Raw genomic sequence first — 17,547 nt, 5'->3', positions numbered from 1 at the left:
TGTAGGCCAGCCAGTTATCTCCTTGCATTCTGTCCCTTAGTGATCACAAATAAGTGTCACTGCTTACATCCCCACTTCTGTTTGAATTTCACAAGTCCTCTATTTCCAGGACAAGAACCCACACAAATCAAGTCAGTCTTTGGAAAAGCAGCAGACTGGAGACATAATCTACAGCTTTAATGAAGACAGAGGCTTTGACATTGAACACAGAAGGAAAATTAACAAATTTGTCGAATTGTCTTCCCTGTTCTTTATCCATTTAATCTTTACCTGGTACATACACACCCCATGCACTGTATAATCTTCTAAACATTTTATTAAAAACATAGGGGTTTTTTCATCAATTGCTTATTTCATTTGTGTGTGGAAAGCATTCAGTTAGCACGCTGAAGAAGCATTGAGAGGCATCCCAGACACCTGCTAAGCCACTGTTCAAGGTGAGCCACCAGGGCATCTTGGTATTGCTGCCCTTAATTTAAACAGCTGAGCTTGGCTGCACTGCTTAGGTTTCTGAGAAAATAAATCTGGACTTTTGAAGGTATTTGTGTGTGTGTGTGTGTGTGTGTGTTTGGAATATACTCTTCGCAAACATGGCTTCTCTCTATATTCTTGTTTCTGGGGCTTGGCTCAATTATTCAAGAGGGCCACGAGAAGTTTCCTGAAGTCTCCAGAAGTGTCTGAGCGAACCATGTCAGTGAGAGACTTCTGATACTTCTCTTGAAACTTTGCTTTAATCCCTGGAAGGTCCACCTGCAGGAAGACAACAAACACAGCCACATTTATGGTACATGGAGCACTGTTCTAGCATGTTCTAATTGTTGGCTTACTTATGTCTTAAAACTTCCTTTTAAGAGTTGCTGTTTCCATTTTGTGGATAAACAAAAAGCAGGGCAAACTCTGAAGATTCTTTGCATATATTTCAATTTTTTTTTTGTACCAAAATATGCTTTCCATGAACTTTGTGATGTGTTGTTAAACCACTGTTAATTTTCTGGTACATATTCAACAGAGCTGCGGAAGTGTCTGTGGTGCCAGCATTTCTTGAGGAGATGAAAATTAAGGGGAAAATGCACTTTAAAAGGCTAGAGTCCTTTCTTGAGCTTGCCAGGATACCATATGGGTGCCGGTTCTAATCTCGGCATCCACACTTCCCATGCAGCTCCCTGCTTGTGGCCTGGGAAGGCAGTCGAGGACAGCCCAAAGCCTTGGGACCCTGCGCCTATGTGGGAGACCCTGAGGGGGCTCCTAGCTCCTGGCTTCAGATTGGCGCAGCACTGGTCGTTGCAGTCACTTGGGGAGCAAATCATTGGGTGGAAGATCTTCCACTCTGTCTTTCCTCCTCTCTGTGTATCTGACTTTGCAGTGAAAATAAATAAATCTTAAAAAAAAAAAAAAAACAGTTCCTCAGAGGAGTGGGTGTTTGGTGCAGTGGCTAAGACTCCACTTGGGACTTTACCGTCTCATATCAGATTGCGTAGGTTAGAGTCCCAGCCCTGCTACCAGTCCTGGCTGCCTGCTGGGACACCCTGTGTTCAGTTCACCAGTGCATACCCTGTGAGGCAGCAGCTGATGGTGCATTTGGATCTGTGCCAACCCATGTGTGAGGCTTGAATTGAATCTCTGGCTCTTGGCTTCAGCCTGACCCATCCTTAGCTGTTGTGGGCATCTAGGAGCAAACTAGCACATAAGAGTATGCCCTTTCTCTCTCTCTCTCAAATAAATAAATAATTCATTTAAAAAGCTTCTTGGAGGGTAATCGTTTAGGCTGAGAACAATTGTCATGAGTTGCTGCATCTCTTGCACATGCTCAGTGCTTCTACAGTGTGTCCAATCAAAGGCCTAGCTCAGGAGCTAGAAAAGCCTTCACTGTTGTCTCTGCTGCCTGCAACTACCTCCATGTCCCTGTTGGTCTCCCCTGAGCTGAAGCCATGTGGATTTGCCCTGTTTTAGAGTGACTCTGCAGGGTCCCCCTGCATACCGACTGCCACTAGTTGTCTAGATCACCAAAGACAGAAGTAGAAGCAAGGGCCTGGTGCAATAGCTCAATTAGCCAATTGTCCCCTTGCAAATGCTGGGATCCCATATGGGCTTCAATTCATGTCCTGGCTCCTCCACTTTCAATCCAGCTCCTTGCTGATGCACCTGGGAAAAACAGCAGAGGATGACCCAAGTCCTTGGGTCCCTGTCCCATGTGGGAAACCTGGAGCTCCTGCTTCGCATTGGCTCAGCTCTGGCCATTGCGGCCATCTGCGGAGTAAATTTGCCTTTCCAATAAAAATAAATAAATCTTAAAAACAAAAAAGTGTAGAAGCAAGTCTCTGCCACATTTGCATATAAAGATTGGAGCAGAGCACAAGGTCTTGTACAAATTCTGGGAAGGCAAGGACAATCTCTGTTTTACTTTTGCTACAAGGAGGCCCTTGAGGAAAACGTTCTGTTGGGGTTTGTGTTGTGGTGCAGTGGGCTGGGCTAGACTGCTGCCTGTGATACCAGCAGCCCATATTGGAGCACCAGTTTGAGTCCTGATTGCTCCACTCCCAATCTAGCTCCTTGCTCATGCACCTGGAAAGGCAGCTGCACTTGGGCCCTTGACACGATGGGGGAAACCAGGATGTAGCTTTTGGTTCCTGGTTTCTCTCCTTTCTCCGAAACTCTGTCTCTTAAGTCAGTTGGTCGATCAGTCTTGAAGAACACTATGCTGTGAGTGGGGGTGGGGGGAGGGAAGGAGGAGGTGAGGGAGTCTTACCTCGGCTCTGGTCACAAGGATGGCAATCAGAGTATCCTCGTCGGTCCCTGCACCCTTCATGGATTTGTACAGACGCTCAGCAAAATAGCCCTCGCGGTCCTGGGCACACCTCACTGGGCAGGACAAAGGAGAAGAGATGATGAGAATGTGGGTCCCTCCGAAGGATGGCACTGTTGAGGTAGTGCCCAGGTTGCTCTTAGGGCTGACTACCTTGTCAGATGAGGAAGGGCCTATTGCATGCTGCTGTGGGGTGAGGTCTGGGAGACCCCCTAGGGGAGGGTGCACTCTCCCTTCCCTCCCTGGTCCTCCCTGGTCCTCCTTGGTCCTCCCTGGATCTCCCTGACCCTATCTCATTCTCAGTACTAAGTCTTTTCCCGGTGGGTTCCCCACGATCCTCCCAGGGAGTGATGTCGGGGGGCTGGGTGTCATGTTTGAACCTTTCTCAAGTTCACCTTCCTGGGATGCTGCCACATGATATTTTCTGGCTCTCTCCTTGCCCACTGCTAGGATCTACCCAGGAATTAATCAAGTGTGCTTTCTATCCATCAGCTGGTGTTGGGATGTCCCCAACACCCTTCTGGGTAAGACAAGAGACCACACAGCCTCTCTCATAAGTGAAAAGTAAAGAAACTGGATCTGAATTTAGAATAGTGGTGGCTGTGGCCCATGTCCTTGGGGCCTGCCTATGTGGTGGGTACTGGGTCTGTAAGCCCCCAGGTGGGGGTCCAATGGGGTCCAGGCTGCCTGACCTGGGTCCTTGGGCCTGCTGGAGCAGTGGGTGCCAGGTCCATGAGCCTCAGGAGTGGAGTGTCTGGCGGGGCCTGGGTAGGGTGGCCTGGGATATCAATGGTCCCGGGGTAAATTCACTGGCCACCTGGTGACACACTTGTAGGGATTTTGTGTGTGCAGGGGCCTGGGGATATCATACATGAGGATGTGCAGGGGATCTCATGCCAGGATTGGTGATCTGATCGTGGAGTGCATGTGTCAGAACTGGGTCTCCTCAGTGGCTAAGATAGAGAGGTGGATGGCTGGCCCAAATGCACATGACGGATATGGCAGCCCACTGCAGAGGACATCTGGTACCATAGCAGAGGAAGGATGGAACAAATTAGAAAACTACCCCAGCCAAACAATGACAGTAATCATCTGGGTGAAATGAGACTCTTAAGGTCAACTAGGTCAACCAATGGACATTGGAAGGGGTTCCTAATCTTTGGATCAGCGAGATTGACGGCATTTTAGAATTGAAACCATTTGGAAAGAACCCTCAGAGCATGAGCCACATCGGGGTCCCTGGGTTGATATCGGGTGGCCATTTCCCACCCCTGAGTACTGGGGTGGTTGGGAGTCTGGGTATAGCTTCTCCCCTTATCTCCCACTTTCCCCCAGATACAGGAAGAAGATACCCTCAGTTCTTCCCACCCTGATCAATTATGTAAACATCAGAAAAAAAATTTATGCTGGCTGGTGTTTGGGAAGGGGGAAGAGGATGGATAATGGATATAAAATCACAATCCTATAGAATACATTCTGATGTCCCACACTGCCTAGGGTGGCTGTAGATCACAATAGTGCATTACATTCTGTATAAAGCACTTGGTGGTAGACAGTTGACATGGTGGTTGAACCCTCCTGGAGATGCTTACATCTGTATCAAGATGCTGGCTTTAGCTCCTGGCTGCACTCCTAATTTCAATTTCCTGCTAGCACACCCTGGGAGGCAGCAGGTAAAGGCTCAAATGGTTGTACCACTGCCACCCATTTGGGAAACCTGAATTGAGTTCCCAACTCCTGGTTTCAGCTTGGCCTGGCTCCTGCTGTTGGGGGCATGAGGCAGCATACAGGAAATTTCTATGTTTCTGTCTCTACCTTCCAAGAAAAAGAGAGGGTTTGCGAAGAAAGGGTAAAGATTGTAGGTTATTCACAAATTGTAAAAACTCATCAGTGCTATCCCATCCCTCGAGCTCTTCTGGGCCCCTGATCCCAAGCACTGAGGGGCAATGAGTCATTTGCTCTGTAGGCTGTAACACTAGAATGGCTTCAGGTAGTGTGATTAAGATGAGCAGTCCACTTAGCATAAGCGCAAATGTGCAACCCCAATGTGTCCTGTCACTGGGTCCTTGTTTTCTAGGGCTGTTTGAGGGGTGCTTATGAACAAGGATGAGGAGCAGGGTTAGGGAGGCAGGGTATAGGGTTGGCCATGTGGCGATCACCAGAATTTCAATGACAAAGTGAAGCCCAGGTCCAGATGTCTGGCTTCCATATCTAAAAGGTGCTGGATTACTTGGTGATGTAGAGGAGAACATGGGTATCACTGTGGGACTCGCTGCGGTCCCTAGAGAATCTGACCTGCGGTTTCTAGAGAATCTGACCTGGTGGCCGCCACAAGGTTTTCCTGCAGGTCCTCCCCCTGCTGTAGTGACAAGAGCTGGCAGCATTGTCTGCCTGGTTCATGCATGCCTCAACTCCCTGGCACTCTCTCCCTAGACATCCCTTCTCTAGGGAAGGAGCCCCAACTTTCTTACTGTATGTAAGTATCTAACTGGGGCCCAATGCCTATGATTAGAGGCGGCAGCAGCAGCTAGGATCTCGCCAACTTTGGGCAAGGAGAGCCGGGGAGATGTGCAGTGAAGCTGTTCCTGGAGAGAAGAAGAGGGGCAGCTAGCTGCTGTGCTGGGACTCTCCCTGCTCCTCCTGGTCTCTGGGTGGGGGCCCTCAGACTCAGGAGCTTGTGGAGAGGAACTTGTGACGCGTGGGCCGGAGGCTCTCAACAGATAACTTGGAGTGGAGCCCCAGAAACCTGTACTGTGTCAGGTGAGTTGGATGGGGTTAAGGTTGGGGTTAGGGTCCAGGGTCCCCAGTGGAGAGCGTGGCCCCAGAGGCTGTAGGTGGCAGGAGCCATTTGATCTCAGTACTTTCTTGTGTAGATGTCTGCCCTATGTTGGGTCTTCCTGACCTGGTTGCGTGGGAACCGGCAGGGAGGTAAACGCATGACCCGGCTGTGAAGTCAGGTTGCCTTATCTGTGTGGTTTATTTCCAAGGCCTTTTCTAATCACCTCCACTTTTGCTACCAGGAAGTCCAGCAGCTCCTGCAGGTCACAGGCCCATCTCTAGGGACTCAGTTTTTTCTTCCTCTGTAAACTCCTTGCTCTTTTTTGTTTGTTTTTGATTTTTACCATAGCCTAACCTGTTGGCTTGCATGTATCCACTGTGGGTATTTAGCTCTTTGAGAGGAGGGGGTCTTACTCATCTCTGACCCTCACACTTCCCAGATGCTCCCTGATTCCAGCAGGTGCCAGTTGGATGTTACATGCCTAGACTGCTGTGTTGTCATATTTGGCTGCCCTCCTGTGTTTTCCTCATTCTCAGTTCTTTGAGGGTGGCAAGGGTTTGGTGCCTCAGAAGCAGTGCCCTCCATCTGCTTAGAGATGCCTTGCCCACTCAGAAGGTTAGGGACAGTTGCCCAGCTGAGGGTTCAAGTGCATCTAGGATGGGTGTGAATGACACAAGGGGTGTCTGGGATCCCTCCATCCATCACAGCAGAGGTCTTGCTAATTTAAGTGCAAAATGAGCAAGGACAAAAAAAAAAAAAAAAACCCGATTGCTGACATTGTTCTAAAAAAACCTCAAACCTTCAAACAGCCAAACAAAAGTGTTTGGCACCTGCAGCGCATTCTTCAGCTTCCAGAGCTGCTTGTTTGGTGCTTCCTCTTCTTCTGAGAAGTCTTTCCATGTCTTGTGCCATTTGGGATGGTGCCCTGAACTCCTTGCCATGGGAAGGTGGACAATAGACAATGTGCCTCCTTCCAGGGCATGCAGAAAGACAAAGGAGTCTTGCCCAGTGTGCTCCCGGGCCCATCTCTCTGCTATTTCCTGCCTTTGGGCAACACCTGGAAAGAAGGTCCTGGAATTTGCTTGAGCACTCTCCAAGATCTAGTGTTCCTTCACTTGCTGTTGAAACATACTCATTCTTTACACATGTCCAAGGGAACTGAATGCAAAAAGAAACCCTGAAGCTACTGGGCATGTGCAAACACTTGGGTCCTAAATAAAGGTGCTCTGGTATGTGTGTCCCGTGAGCTGCCCTGTCAGCTGAGCCTAAGGGAATGTCCTGGGAGGTCTACAGATGATCTCAAGGGACGGCTACCTCGATGGAATAATTGCGAATACTGTGGGATACCACCTGCATGCTCTCTGCAGGATCGAGGCTTGACTGCTGTAGCTGCTCACAGTCAAATCTCTGTGGGGAAGTCACCCTTCAAAGGAGAGAGCTGGCTGGTTCAAGATGGCAGGTGCTGCTGGGACAAAGCCAGCACCCAATTACTGGCTGACGGAGGGTTCAGACCCAGGCCTCTTGCTCCTCTTTGGGCATTGCCTCCCCATGGTACCTACTATGCCTCGATGTGGCTGCATCACCTTCACGGTGTCCCTTGCCCAGGTTTGTTTAAGTGCAACATTCCCCACACTATTCTGTGACATCCTCCTGCGTGCAGTCCTCTGCCACCTAGACTGTTCCAGAGTGCCCGACTCCAAACTGAGGCTTTCCTGGCTGTACTTTACCGATGGTTAAATAGGCCTTTTTCAGATCTCCAGACGTCTCTGCCTCAATGACTGCTTCCATGTCTTTGCCGTTGAGCTGGAGAGAGAACCAAAGTCCCACCATTATTCCAGGATTTGCATTTGGCCTTGGCACCCCAGGATTGTTCCCCTGGTGTGTTAAGGAGCTCCTAGCCTTCCTCCAGCCTCGTGGGGGCTGCTGAGGTTGCTCCTGATTTTAGAGGAAGCTCTTGTTGTTCCAGCAGTAGGTCCAGGTTTTCGCTTTTTTTTTTTTTTTTTTTCCTGGTAAGGCAGAGATACACAGAGAGAGAAAGAGAGAGGGAGGGGATCTTTTACCCACTGGCTCATTCCCCAAATGGCTGCAACATCTGGGACTGGGCCAGAGTAAAGCCAGGAGCCCAGAGCTTCTTCCAGCTTTCTCACCATGGGACCAGGGGCCCAAGTACTTGAACCATCTTCCACTGCTTTCCCAGGAACCTTAGCAGGGGGCTGGATTTAAATGGAGCAACCAGGACTTGAATTGGTGCCCATATGGAATGTCAGCACTGTAGGTGTTGATTTAACTTGCTATGCTACAGCAATGGCCCTGTGGATTCAGATTGGACCCTGGTTACTGCCATATCCTTGGCCTCAGTTTCCTAAATGATAAAACCAGCAATTAGTAGAGCAATTAATTGATGCTGTAGCAGTAATTCTTTAAATTCATATAGGACTTTAGTTTTCAAGGTGCTTTTTAAATCCTTTCCACGGTTCCAGTATCCTGAGAACCCCTGAATATGACAATCCAATTGTGCCTTCCTCATCTCCCTTGTCTTGGGCCCAGGCACCTGGTCACGTACAGTTTGGGTGCAGCAGGAAGAAGCTGTGAGGTTCAAGGCAAGGACTTGATCAAGTGTCCCTGAGAGGGTGAGGCTGCAGGGGCTGGGAGCCCATGGGGCTGAGCTCATCATAGCACACTTCCCTTCTCTCTGGGTGAATTGTGAACGGGCCCTGATTTGCCACCGATTCACATACTGCCCTGCACAGCATTACGCATTGGGTTTCTTTCCAAATATTTACAGAAACTGACGTTACAGTAAATTGTGACTTATCCTTAACACAAATACTGCCTGGGCCACACTCAGGGCAGACAAATAGAGAGAAAGAAGAGTGCTTTGCTAGGGTGGGGGAATTTCAGTGAAGCATCAGAAAGGCTGAAACCTTCTTAGAAGTGATCTGCGGAGGAAATGACACATTCAGTTCTATAAATAATGAGGGCCTTTGTGGACCAAGCAGAGGAATTTATGTAGCTTATCGTGAAACATACAGGTAAACAAGATATTCTTTATGATGCAAGCAGAATGCGTGGGCTGGGATGAGGGTGCCTAGTTGGTGTGTTCTCTTCTTTAGTCTTCCCGTTATTGTTTGGCGTTCGAGACCAAATGAGAAGGAGAGGCAGGGCTGAGTCCCATGTTTCAGCTGCCCACAGCCTTTCTTGGGTCTGCTGGTGGGGGCTGGTAATTTGGAAGGGGCTAGGTGACTTCCCCTGGGACCAGGTTCTAGTTCTGTGGATAAGATTGCCTTGCAAGAGGCCCCTTTGGCTACCTGGGTCTGTGCTTGCTTAAAAAAATAAGCTCCTTCCATGAAACCCCTTTGTGCTTCTTTTGGTAATACCAGACAGAACAGTAGTTTTGTTTTCCATAGAACTTCACCCTACCCAACAGACAAAAGCAGGGTTATTCTGAAGAAGGGGAGGTGGCCCCTTAACCTCACTTATTCCCAAGCAGAAATGCTGCCTCGTTTCTGTCCTTGCAGGGTCTCTTCCTTGCACAACTTCAGGAGACACTATGCACACAAGGCAGCAAGATGGTACTCCCCACCTTCTCTCCCTGCCCTTCTCCTGGTGGCTCCCATGGCTCTCTGTGAGCTCCATGGAATACATAGAATCCAAAAACAGCTGCCCAGGCCATGGGGCCCTCTCCTTTGTTGGCTATAGGAACCTAGGGAGTGCTCAGAGCAGAATCAGGGTTTCTAAATTCAATACAAAAATACCTGCTGAGGGAGGGCTCCAGGGACATGTCAAAGTGAAGCAGGCAGCAGTGCCCTAAGGGAATCACTGGAAGACTAAAGGAGCTACATCTTCCTTCTGAAATCCATTCCCCAAAACTGACAGCATGCCAGACCCGGAGCCCTGTGCATTGTGGTGTTGATGGTGTTGGTTTAAGGGCTCAGGGTTCTGCTAGGGCTTTAGGAGACCTCCAGGAAGGGTGTGAGTGGTGAGGCAGCAAAGCATGGCTGTGAGTGTAGGCATCTGCCGCTCAGCGAGCCCTGCCTGGGGACTTGACTTTGGCTTTAACTTGTGCAAGTCTTCTGTAGCTGGTCAAGTGGGGGGGATGTCATAATGTGGTTGTTTGTGAAGGATTTTCTTGTTTCAGCTGAGACTGCAGGGAGCATCAGAAGGTAAGACTTGGGCTAAGGGGGAAAACAAAGGTCAAAACCTCAAGTTTCTGTGTCAAAGGTAAAAATCTGATTTGATGCCGAGACAGGTTCTGCCACAGCACAAAGTGGCCTCACAATCACATATTTGTGCTTCTGGTCAGAGGTCATCTGCAAGCTTCCAGAGCCTGAGACCCAAAGCAAAGTCAACGCTGAAAGCATGGAAGGTGAAGAGGACCCACATTGGAGCAAAGCTTTGGATTAGATGAACAAGGCAGAATGTAGAGCTGGTTTCGCATAGGAATCATCAAAGCTGTGGATTTAGGATCCATTTGAGTTCTGCTCTGACTTGTCCATTCTTGGTCCCCTTAGCAAGACTGAACAATTGCTAGTTTATTGAGTTCCTTCTGCAGGCCAGGTACTATCTAAGGTCTTCTGTTTGTTCTTTTAATCCTTACTAGTTCTGTGAAATAAGTAGCACTACTAGCCTTCTTTACAACTGGGAAAACTAAGGCACAGATATAACTTCCCAGGTTCATACAATTAGTAATCTACTGCTGATGACCCCCTGGCAGCCTGCCTCAGAATCACATGGAAGGTGGAAAAACGTACAGATGGGAAAACCCTGGACCCATTCTGGGGAATGTGACTCAGAAGGTCCCAAGTCGGGACCGGGAGTTCTCATTTTTACTCCATATTCTGGAACACTGAGGCTGCTACTTCAGGACGTTTGGAGACAGCGACATAGTCAGTGTTTCCTGGCATGCAGTAGGGACTCTGCAGGTGCGTGCACACACACACACACACATACACATGTGCATCCCTATAGTAACAGCCATCCTCAGAAACTGTGGTCCCATCATGGGCAAAGACAACCTGGGTCATGGAGGGGTCTTCCAGCTGAGAGGTCACCCAGACCCTTAGATACAGAGACCAGCAGATTTAGAGTTCCAGCTGCTTTTGATCACAATTCTGGGCATGATTTGAAAGCTGAGAGTCCTCATGGCTTATATACAATAAGGCTAACATTCCAAAGCTTCCTTGTCTTTTTATCTGCTGGCACCACACAGGAACTGCTATTTTGAGTGAGGGGTGGCCAGCTCCAGCCGACGTAGATGCTCCAGCTGGGGAGGCTTGGAGTTCTCATCTGCTCCCTGCTACCGACTTGCTGTGTGGTCCTGATAAGTTGCAGATGGTTCCCTGCTCAGCCGACTCGGCTAGTCCCACAGCTGTGCAGCGAGCTGGCTGCTCAGCTTCGACTGCAGTTCCTACACTGGCATGCAGCCGAAATGAGACACAGGGCCTAGAAGTACTTTGAACAGGTACAAACTTTCTACAAAGATAAAATGGGAAGGGAAACAGATATGCTATTCCTCTAAAGGCTTCTTTTTCTCTCCATGCAGACTGCTTTTTGGGGAAGGGTTTCCTGCCCAGGGCCTTGACATGACTAACCTATCTTGTTGGTGTCAAGCGATGATGGTGATGAGATTATACGACTGCTCTGCATGCATCTTCCCAGGAGTGGGTTTCTGTCTTGGGAACAGTAGGGCCATTAGCCCAGCTGTAAATGGGAAGGCTAGCAAGGATAAGAAGGAAGGGATATTCTTAGCACCACCAGGCACTGTTAGGCACCGTTATCTTACTGAATTATGCACAGAAGTCTCGAGGGTGTCATAATGAGGTTCAAGGCTCCTATATTGCATAAAAGGACAGAGAGGTTTTGGTCTCTTGATGATGACGGTGGAATCGGAATTTGCACCTGTATCCTCTGGCTTGGGAGTTTGATCCTAAACACGACCCATTTCTGTTTCCCTAGCATCTGCCACCAGCCAGGGCACTGCATGTGGGGCTGGCCACCTCTTTGTTGAGGGCGCTGGAGGAGGTGTGGCTGTGTCCCCTCCCCCACGTTGCAACAACTCCTGAGTGTTTCCTGACATTTTCGGGTGTTCCTGGGAAGGGACAAACATGAGCTTTTCCTTGGGTTACAAAGAGAGCTTCAGTGCTATACCCCAGCTCTAGGCTTTCCTGGGACACAACAGTCTCAGAGCAAGCTCGCACGGTTACTTACCGCCTGGTAAGCTTGGAAGGTGGCTCGCAGCTGCCTGTAGTTCCTCTTGGCCAGGACCTCGTTGAAGGCAAGCTCATCAGTGCCCCAGCGGCCTTCCCCTGCCTTGGGAGTAGATAGAAACATTATAGAAAAAGGTTTTTTTTTGTGAAAAGACCAAATATCTGGGGCAAGGACCAGGCCTCCTTTACAGGGACTGCTAAGCAATGCACTAACCACAAGTACAAGGACTGACTCAGCACATTCAGCTTCTAACCCACAAGTACATATTTATACACTTAAAAAATACATATATTATGTATACCTTCCCTGGACCCCTAAGTGGATTTCAGAGGTTAGCTTATTGAATAAAAATAGGAGCAGTTCTTCACATATGACCAATAAGGAGCTAAGCCTATATTTGTTTTGTAAAGCTCACACTTAAGTCCCAGTCACTCCATTTACATGAAATAAAGAAACATTGGTTGGCAATAAGGTCAATAAATTAAACCCCCAGCATGCAGGGAGCCTGGCACGTTGGCATGCTTACGTCATACAGCTCTTTGGCATCCTTGGCTGCCAGTTCCTTGTCCACAGTATCTCCTTCATCACGGTTAGCCTAGACAAATCAGCACATTGTTATTGACTTGAGTTCTTTCTTGACCACAGAAAACAAAAAGAAAAACCCATAGTCCAGGCAGCTTGGCCAAGGTCTCCAAGGCTGCTCTTTGCTGCCATCTCCTGGTCGAAACTGGCAAACAGCGTAGCTTCCGTGACAACTCCCTGACCTCTGAGCAGGCTGACAGCCACCCAGTCTATTAGGAAAGATATAGCCTTTCTTCCAAACTATCAAATGTCACCATTCCCCATCTCCAGCCCTAAGAGCTGGTCATGAAAAATCGTGAAGGTCTAACATGAGCCTATTTGATAGGCAGCAGTGTGTAATGAGTGCCAGTGACCCATGGAGGGTGGGTGGGGCCAGCAAATGTGGAGAGTGGTCCCTCTCCCATGATTATGGGAGATTTTTTCAGATATTTTTCTTTTTTAAAAAAAGATTTATTTATTTTTATTGGAAAGGCAGATTTACAGAGAGGAGAGACAGAAAGATCTTCCATCCACTGGTTCACTTCCTAAGTGGCTGCAACGGCCAGAACTGAACCAATCTGGAGCTAGGAGCTTCTTCTGGGTCTCCCTAGTGGGTGCAGGGTCCCAAGACTTTGGGCCATACTCTACTGCTTTCCCAGGGAGCTGGATGGCAAGTGGAGCAGCTAGGACACTAACTGCCCATATGGGATCTGGCACTTGAAGGGGGAGGATTAGCCAACTGAGCCCAAGTGCCAGACTCTCTAGAGTTTTCTAGAATTTCCATGATGGCGAGGGATTTTTTTTTCTAGATGTCATTCATGTCCCTCATCAGCCGAGTGCCTCAAAAGGGAGATTTCTCTAGGATAGGGGAAGGTTACCTATATAGGTGAGCTTTTTTTTTTTTTTAAAGATTTCTTTATTTTTATTGGAAAGTCAGATATACAGAGAGGAGGAGAGACAGAGAGGAAGATCTTCCATCTGATGGTTTACTCCCCAAGTGGCTGCAATGGCTGGAGCTGAGCCAATCTGAAGCTAGTAGCCTGGAGCTTTTTCCGGGTCTCCCACATGGGCGCAGGGTCCCAAGGCTTTGGGCCGTCCTCTGCTGCTTTCCCAGGTCACAAGCAGGGAGCTGGATGGGAAGCGAGGCTGCTGGGATGGAACTGGCCTCCATATGGGATCCTGGGCGTGTAAGGTGAGGACCTTAACCACTACGCTATCGCTCCAGGCCCTATAGGTGAGCTTTTAAAAGATCAGAGGTGAAAACAGTCAGAGAGATGAGCTTGTACTGGGCTGGGGTCCACAGTAGGGGTTCTGTGGCAGGGATCTGTGGGCACCCTCTGGAGCCAAGGGTGATAACTGGCAGTTTGTGAGAAAACAGAGGCAGCCAAGTTCATAACCACAAGGAGACGACTGATGGGTGGATAAGATAGCTGTCCTATCGACACTTTGATTCTGGCCAGTCTAAAACCCCAAGAGAAGGACTTTAGGGACCCATACTAGACTTGACCTACAGCAACTGTGGGATGCTGGAGCTGGGTTGCTTTGAGCTGCTAAGGGTGTGGTAACCTTGTTGTGCAGCAAGAGAGAACATTTAGGTCTTTGTTCTCTGCACTCAGCCCCATAGCCTCTGGGAACAGTGAAAGCTCAGCTTGTTGAAGATAGCAGGTATGTCCCTGTGAAGACAGAAGGCACTGTGTCTGAGAGCCCTGGAGAGGCTGCATGCTCACAGGGTCCATTCTGAAAGCTCTGCTGGCCAACTCCCTGGATGCAGTTCCTACAGGCCTAGCCTTGGCTGACTCCTGGAAGCAAGCTCAGAGCTGTGCTGTGAAGACAGCCCTGCATGCGGACACCTGGTCCCATGGCGGCTTGTTGGCTGTGCATTACCGGCTGTGTCAGCCTGGGTAGGTGACCTTTTTCTCAAGGTCTAAGACTTCTTCTTGGCAGAATGAGTTAATCCATGGATGCCAAGATGCAGTGTCCTTTATGGGACAAGATAGATTGCTGTTTCAGGAGAAATCCACGCCTCGTAATTTTAGTCCCAGTGGGCTGCTGATGGAGCCAGACTTGAGGTGTCCCCAACAACACTTTCAACTAGAGAAGGGAATGCTCGTGGGCTTTGTCTTTTTCATTGTGGTGCCATGTTACCAGGAGTCTTGTCCAAACCATAAAGTAGGCAAGACCTCTTCTACTCTTACCTGTAGCAAGGACACCAAAATTCTTTGTAGATTTCCACTTGTATCGCCCTTGACATCCGATTCAAGGCTCTTGTCGAATACTTTTGAGAAAGAGAAAAGGAAGGGGAGAAAGCAGATGATTTAGTTTCCCACTAAATAGTTTTTAAGGGACCAACTTTATTGCAAGTCAGCACAAAAGGTCACTTACACCTTTGGTAGGCTTCTTTGATAGCAATGATCTCCTAGGGAAGGAAAAAAAGAAATCAACACTCCAAAGTCAGGTTCATTGACAAGACATAAAAAACAGAGGGTGCTCTTGGGACCTCCTCTTAGAATGGTCTTTCCTGTTGCCAGCTTGAGTGGCCGGAGCAGTGTCTGGCTGTGAGGGGACCCTCTCTCTGCAAGTTCATGCATAATGTCTGGATACCTTCTCATCAAATATGGACCTAACCTGTGAGTCCATGGGCAGACAAATGGATAAGGAAAATGTGGAGGATGTGTGCTATGTGGAATACTGCTCAGTCATGAAAAAGGATGAAACGCTGTTGTTGCACAGGGGAAGATGTGGAGGAGGGTGAAAGGAGGAGTGGTTGGACAATGGGATTAGGGTTACTGATACCAAAGTTATGATGCTCTAGTGCATGGTAGGGTGAATATGGCTAGCAAGAAATGTATGGCTGCAACATGGCTAGAAAAGAATGTTCTCACCACAAAGAAATGGCAAGCATTTGATGTGATGAATACATTCATTATCCAAATTTGACCATCACACGCGATATATATGTGTGGAAGCATCCCCACTCTACTCCATAAAGGCACACCATTATTATTTGAATTACAAGTTTAAAAGTAAAAATATTATAGCTGAGCTAACACTGTCCTCCACTACCCACTGGCTCTGTCTTTCCCTCTTCTCCACCATACGGCCAGGTTAGAAGTTCAGTGCATGGACCTGTGCAAGTGTTTTTCTTTGCATTTGCATGTGTGCATCTGTGCTACTGGAAAGCTGTATGAGCGCTTTGTGAATGTGCTATGAGTTTCACTCGTGGGCTGCTGCACCTGTCATGCTGGGACTTGGGTTTTCACTCTCTATGAACACCTTTAACCTCTAACCATGCTTTTGTATATAGATAGTTGCCTATCAAATGGTTATCGAATGTTCTACCCTAGAATATGCCCCAGATTTCTCTAGCTCCTATTGATGAATGCTTGGGTTGTTTCCAGCATTTCTCTGTTTCAAACAAGACTTCCTTTAGTGGATGACTTGCTAAGTGCAGGAGTGTGAGTTTCTCTCGTGGGTGTGTCCTGGGCAGGTTGCTTTTTATTTTGATGGCCTATGCCAAGAGGCCCACTTCAGGAACTGCCCGGGGTTACTGTGGGGCTGGCTGTGTGCAAGAGTAGGTGCTTCCCCATGGCAGGTTAAAACAAGTTACTGGGCAGCAATAGGGGGAAGATGGCAACAGGTGAGGAATGGGCCACTCTGCTTTGATGGGGAGGGAATGCAAGCTGGTCCAGCCATGGGAGGGGGCTGCTGGCCACTTCCTCCCTTTACCCCTCCTCCCAAGTCACCACCAAAAGCTGCCTGAACCTGGCACCTGCTCTCTCCCCATTTTTCTTCTCATTACCCACCACTCTATTATCATGGAAGAAGGAAACGTTGGCCTTAAAGAAATCAGGCTTGGGGGAGAAACTCCGATTAAATAAGATTAGAAAATAAAATAATAAAATGAACTTTTTTTTCCACAAAGACAGGTAGCAATGACCCCTGGCACTGCACACCTCCCTGCTGGGGGCCTCGATGCTCCTTAGATGGGTAGAAGTGAATGGGGAACATGGCATGTTGCCCCTGGGGTCTATGTTGACCCTCCTCTGAGGCATGACCCTGCATTATCTTGAGCAGGAGATAAATTTAGGGATGTTTAGGAGAATGATTTGCACTGGCGGTTGGCTGGTGGCAGTGCTGGGGGGACCTGGCTGAGTGGCTGAGTAGAGAAAGCAAGGGAGGCCAGCACCTGAGGCTCCGAACACCATGAACACCACATTAGCATCTCTGTTCTGTTGCAGCTTTCCTTGCTGTCTGCTCCAACCACCACTTCTGTTTCCTGCTGGGCCCCCCTGGCCTGTCCTGAATTGCTGTGCAAGAAAGTAGGGCAGCCTTCTTGGTGATTTGTGGATATTTACTTTCCATAGAGCTGCTCTTGGCTTCTGGGAACAAACCAAGGGGCTTCCTCTGGATCCTTGCCAAATGCTGTTTTCAGCTTCTGAATGGGGGTATCTTGGGATGACAGAAGGACCCTGAGGCCTCTGGGTAGGCAGCTCCTGGGATGGGAATGGGTATTCACGGGAACTTGCAAGCCTTACCCACCTCTCATTGCCTGGTTATCTTCTTTCTGCTACTCTAAGCTCAAAGGTAGTCAGGGTGAGGCAGCGGTCCTGGTGGACTTAGCTTACTAACTGCAATATTCATACTGTGAGATCTGCAATCCCGGTTATGGAAGGAAGTAAAGTCAAATCTGGCTTCCTGCCTAGACAGCTAAAATTGCAGCTAAGACCACAGTGGAGCAAAGCTAAGGCTGAGTTGACACACTTATTCTGGAAAAATCTATCCTGTTAAGCCAGAGGCAAGGGCTACAAAACCAACCTCTAGAAACCTGGAAGAAACATCCCTCCTGCAATGGCCAAGCAGATACATCTCTGCTCAAACTTTTGCTTCCTCATGAAAAGAATGCAGAGGGGTCACCATGCATGAAAGGCTGCAGCCATTTCTGATGGAGATGTTAACACCCCTTTGACCAAGTCCCGGACCTTGCTGGTCTGACCTTGTTGGTGGTGGTGCATAGGACCTCGATGAGCCGGGACTCATCAGTGCCCATCCCCTTCATGGCCTTCTTCAGCAGCCGGGCAGCATATTCGCTGGGGCGGTCCAGGAGAGCCAGGGCCGTCTTCTCGAAGTTTCCACTCAGCTCACTCTTAAGCACATCCTCCAGGTCCTGAAGGAAGACAAATGGGAGAGGTGTCTGTCT

General features: G+C 48.7%; 1 protein-coding gene across 1 annotated transcript in view; it reads right to left on the bottom strand.

The window, feature by feature from the left end:
• Positions 1-627: 627 nt before the first annotated feature.
• ANXA13 (annexin A13) overlaps positions 628-17,547 on the bottom strand; it is a 55,418-nt gene continuing 38,498 nt past the window's right edge. Inside the window, exons 5-12 of the mRNA XM_040979444.1 lie at positions 17,344-17,514; positions 14,733-14,766; positions 14,546-14,625; positions 12,316-12,384; positions 11,790-11,891; positions 7,310-7,385; positions 2,747-2,859; positions 628-750 (exon numbers count right to left, since the gene is read on the bottom strand). Coding sequence (XP_040835378.1) covers positions 628-750; positions 2,747-2,859; positions 7,310-7,385; positions 11,790-11,891; positions 12,316-12,384; positions 14,546-14,625; positions 14,733-14,766; positions 17,344-17,514 — 768 coding nt within the window. The remainder of the gene's footprint in view (positions 751-2,746; positions 2,860-7,309; positions 7,386-11,789; positions 11,892-12,315; positions 12,385-14,545; positions 14,626-14,732; positions 14,767-17,343; positions 17,515-17,547) is intronic.

Source organism: Ochotona curzoniae, unplaced genomic scaffold, assembly GCF_017591425.1.
Source record: "Ochotona curzoniae isolate NIBS_2020 unplaced genomic scaffold, NIBS_Ocur_1.0 contig_3190, whole genome shotgun sequence".
Lineage (NCBI taxonomy): Eukaryota > Metazoa > Chordata > Mammalia > Lagomorpha > Ochotonidae > Ochotona > Ochotona curzoniae.
This window is presented reverse-complemented; position numbering and strand designations above follow the sequence as displayed.